At 32.8% G+C, this 4,504-nt stretch overlaps 1 protein-coding gene across 1 annotated transcript; it reads right to left on the bottom strand.

The window, feature by feature from the left end:
- Window positions 1-1,769: 1,769 nt before the first annotated feature.
- LOC139902887 (uncharacterized) lies at window positions 1,770-2,285 on the bottom strand. The gene has a single exon (XM_071885588.1). The coding sequence runs from the start codon at window positions 2,283-2,285 to the stop codon at window positions 1,770-1,772; it is 516 nt and encodes a 171-aa protein (XP_071741689.1).
- Window positions 2,286-4,504: the final 2,219 nt, after the last annotated feature.

The following is a 4,504-nucleotide window of genomic DNA, read 5'->3' on the forward strand; positions in this document are numbered from 1 at the left end:
CATTCGGACGGTTCGCTACCGTTATTTCGGATGAAATATATTTTCGAGAAACAGTGTATGTTCTAACACTATTGTGATGGGTTCTGGGAAAGTTAAGCCTTGATAATTGGGTGCTCATGATATCAACTTTTAGAATGTATTACTATTACTTCAACGTTAAATCTTGTGGTTCAACTTACTTACTTACTTACTTATTCACTTACTTACTAAACCTATGATTTCACCAACGTTTTCGTTGACATATATCTATATTTTTCTCAGGTCTTTGAACGATATGTGATACATGCTTCCGCTCACTATTTTGATACTTGCAGTGGATGTCGAGTATATATGCATACATGGAGCGTCTTTTGACTTACTTTTAAATTGTGTCGCATAGGTTTCATTTGTACTTTAAACGTTGTATTGTAACTAGTCGTTGAACTACTTTCGTAAACTTGAAACATCTTTACATTTGAAATGAATGCGACATATTTTGGTCAAACGTCATTTTAAAGACTTATGACCACGTAATGGGACCTAAGTAGACGGCGCCGTCAATGACGATTTTGTCGGGTCGCTACACATGGTGCATGGTGTTTGGTACTTGTTGGGGAAGACCTTCAATTTTGCCATTTTCGTTGATTTTGACTTTTTAACATACATTAACCGCTTATTACTTGTTATGAAACGTACTAATGTGTGATACGTTAAAGTTATCACCAATGTTGACTAAAAATATACGATATCCCTCAATCAATTTGAATAAACGTTATATTTCGCAAATCGAGCATTTACAAAGTTATGATAATAAAACGCACTTGCATATAAGGTCTATATTCAAAATGATTTTTGTCACTTTATAAGCGTTCCAACGGATATATCTCGATAAGATACACATAAAAAAACGGTGACTAAATCAGAGCTACGAATCAAAAGATATGGTCAATCGAAGTTTTTTCCCCGCCAAGCACCATGCACTACGCACGGTGCGTGGTGTTTGGTGCGTGTTAGCGAGTAAAAGTGCCTATATCGGTCATTTTCTCGTAACCACGCATCACGCATCAAGATCCACACATCATGCGTGGTGCAGGGTGCGTGGATAGGGGTATTTCTTGCAATTTCCATTTTTTGGGACATATTGTTAAACAATTCCGAAAATGAAGGCATTTTGACCAAAATCCCTTGGTAATTTGGGTTTGGATCCGGAAAAGAAAAGAAATAAAAGCTCGAACACCCACCAAACATGCATAATGTCACTCTTTTAACCACGGTTGCTCTTATGCATTTTAATGGGAAAAGCAAGCATTTTTAAAAACAGAAAACGATATACATGAATATGGGATGACCCATCAAGATGGCTACCCAACAAAATTATACAACCTACTCGAAATTACATTGCAAATCTACGCATGGTATACAAAGCAAACGGAAGAGATGTTGAAGTCGCATCTCTCATGTAAACTTCTATGATGAATACAAAGATGGGTCGGATAACCACACGTTCCAAACGATGTTAATTCTTTTAGCTCTTTGCAAAATTCAATTAAACGTGAATACTTGAATCTCATTAAGCGTAACGGTGTGTGAAAAGACATGAAAGAAAATTAGGGTGAGAAAAGACAAAAATAGTTCAAGTGAACTACAATTCCATTTTCTTATCTTAATTCGATATATAGTAGTACATTTGAACGAATATTTACATTTAAAAAAATATATATATTTATAAATACAATAATTCGTCAAATAATCGCACCCCTTATTTTTTTTACTTATCCATGTGACCGTATCTAACAAGTAAAATATACGGAGTAACCAAAAAGAGCGCATACAATAGCAACCAAATTCCCTTCTTTAATCATCAACATACCAACTTTTCGACTCATTTCATCTCTTAATTTCTTCCCTTCCATCACCACCAACTTCCTTGGAGTCCCACTAAACGACAAAAAAACTATAACACATATCCACGTCAGCATTGTCGCGGGGACCACCACTGCCAAAGTGGCTGCCATCGATAGAACACCAAATATCACGCCTAAAGCCATCGAAGCGCAAATAGTAGGCCACCAAAATAAGGATGAAGACGACATTGTAAGGGCACATGCATACCATGATAATATCGAGTTGAAAAGATTCCATGATGATACTAGGATCATTGTAGTTGCCAATATAATTACGAAAATAATAATTGTTCGCCTTTTGTCAATCGATCTTAACAAAAATGAACGATTTAGAGGAGATGTACGTATAGCCGATGTAGATGATGATAATTGAGAGCTTAGTACGTTGCTATTACTTGTCATTTGTCGCTCTCCGTACTTTTTTTAAGTTTTCTTTTTTGATAAAAAAATGAACACTTTTTGGTTTTGGAGTGGTAAATGTGCGTGTACTTGCCTTTTTGGAGAGGTTATATGTGTTGTGAGATGGGCCTCCAGTTTTGAATTTGGTTGCGTGTTTGGAAAACATTCGTAAAAGTTGGACTGTAAACCTAAAATTCAAATAAAAACCAAGTAGACCAGTTTCATATATGTGACCTTTATACTTTTGACTTCTAGTGAAATATATAGTTGGTTTAAATTTAAGGACACCCACATTTAAAATATGTTCAATCAAGAATAATATTGAACTCGAAATTGAATTCGTGATAAAATCAAAGATTGGCATACTGAAATCGTGACAAAACGTTAACAAAAAAATATTATGTAGAGGGGATAATCTTAATATGTTAGGGCAACAATAAATTAAATCACACATGGATCCATTTTCATTATCAAATTACAAAATTTTATGTTCAAGCTAATGTGAAAAATCAAAGAAATAACTTCAAGAAGCATATGCTCAATGATTTGTTGAATAAAGCTGACGCATTTTCTACTAATGTTTGATATATCATTAACGGTAAGATTTGTTTTTATTTCTCCTAACCATTAGAACGTTAGTACCATACTACCATGTTAAGTATGATATGATATGATGAAGTTATTCAATTACACATCCGATATCTTTTGTTTTTTAATATGCTAGCTTAATAGCCCGTACATTGTACGGTTGATTTAAAATTGTTATCAACAACTTATTATATATTAATTAACGTATTTTTCATAAACATCGTTAGTGATAAAAAAATACCAATGTTATTTATGTAAACATTTTCCTATGGAGAATTAATGGTACATTGACAAGTAAACGTTAAAATAAACAGAAGGTGCATAAATGAAACGTTTATGTTATATCAATTAACTGTGATAAAGAGAATATCAAAAGTATTATTGTAGATGAAAAAAACATAATTGGTTTACTTTTTTTTTTTTTTTGCTTGACACAAAATACATAAATTAAGAGATCAAAAGACATATACTTGTTACCAATAAGGTCTCAAATAATGAATTGACTCGAGTATATTTATAAAACAAATAAATAATCTCCGTATTGCATAAACATCAACTCAATAGATTTGCGTTGAGAATAACTCAATAGATTTGCATTGAGAATAAGTTGGAAGTTTGGCCCGATAGAGAATAAGTCATCAACCAACATTTATGACAGTTCGAGCTTAAAAATGTATTGAGACAGACCATACCACTTAATTAACACATGATTCATATAGCTTGAACCCGTGCCTTTTTAGAACCCGTGATCCATCAAACCTTGTTAGAAAGATTTTCAAATTTGCCTCCATGATAATGATGAGACATAAGTATGTAATGACACTATACAGTAAGAAATGTACCTTTCCAGTGGCCCCCAACGTTAATGGTTATACAACACATAAAATCCTGAATATCAAAACTTATATAATCGATTTGTAAAACTATGAATATCAATTAAAGGGAAGTATTATCACCATCAAAACCATATATATAATTTACTTCCAAAGCACATAATTAACCGATATGGACCAATAAAGATCAAGTCAAATGGGGCATAAGGTATGTACTTAATCAAACATACATACAGTAAGTGTTGAAATAATGATTAATTCTTAAAACAACTTATATCCAAACCAAATACTTTGAATCAAAAGATATGTATGAAACTATGAATAAAAATGTTGTTTTAAAGTAACTACTTTAACATCAAAAGAAACTAATGTTAATCCATACACATAACTAAACTACATAAACTAACACTCCGAGACTTCAAGACATACATGCTGCTTGATCAATAAGAAAACTAACATTTGTCTGAATTTCCATTTTATATCTAACTGTGAGCCTATGATATCAAGTTCAAGACATACATTTGCTACAAATGAAACCAAAACAAAGTAAAAATCACCTGATGATGAGGTGGGAAGCCGGCATCATATCGTCTGAAACACAGTAGGATTTGGTGATGTAGTCGTAACACAGCTAAGGCTGTAAATTAAGGCTGTAAATTAAGAAAGGGGTAAAAACGGTGAGGGCGGGTTAATTCGGCAAACTCAGTATATCAAAGTAAAATTTAAATAGGAAAATAATCTTCTAAAAGAGTTATACTCCATACTACTCCGTAATACAAAACAATACAAGATATTAGCTTT

This window comes from Rutidosis leptorrhynchoides, chromosome 1 (genome assembly GCF_046630445.1).
Source record: "Rutidosis leptorrhynchoides isolate AG116_Rl617_1_P2 chromosome 1, CSIRO_AGI_Rlap_v1, whole genome shotgun sequence".
NCBI classification, from domain to species: domain Eukaryota; kingdom Viridiplantae; phylum Streptophyta; class Magnoliopsida; order Asterales; family Asteraceae; genus Rutidosis; species Rutidosis leptorrhynchoides.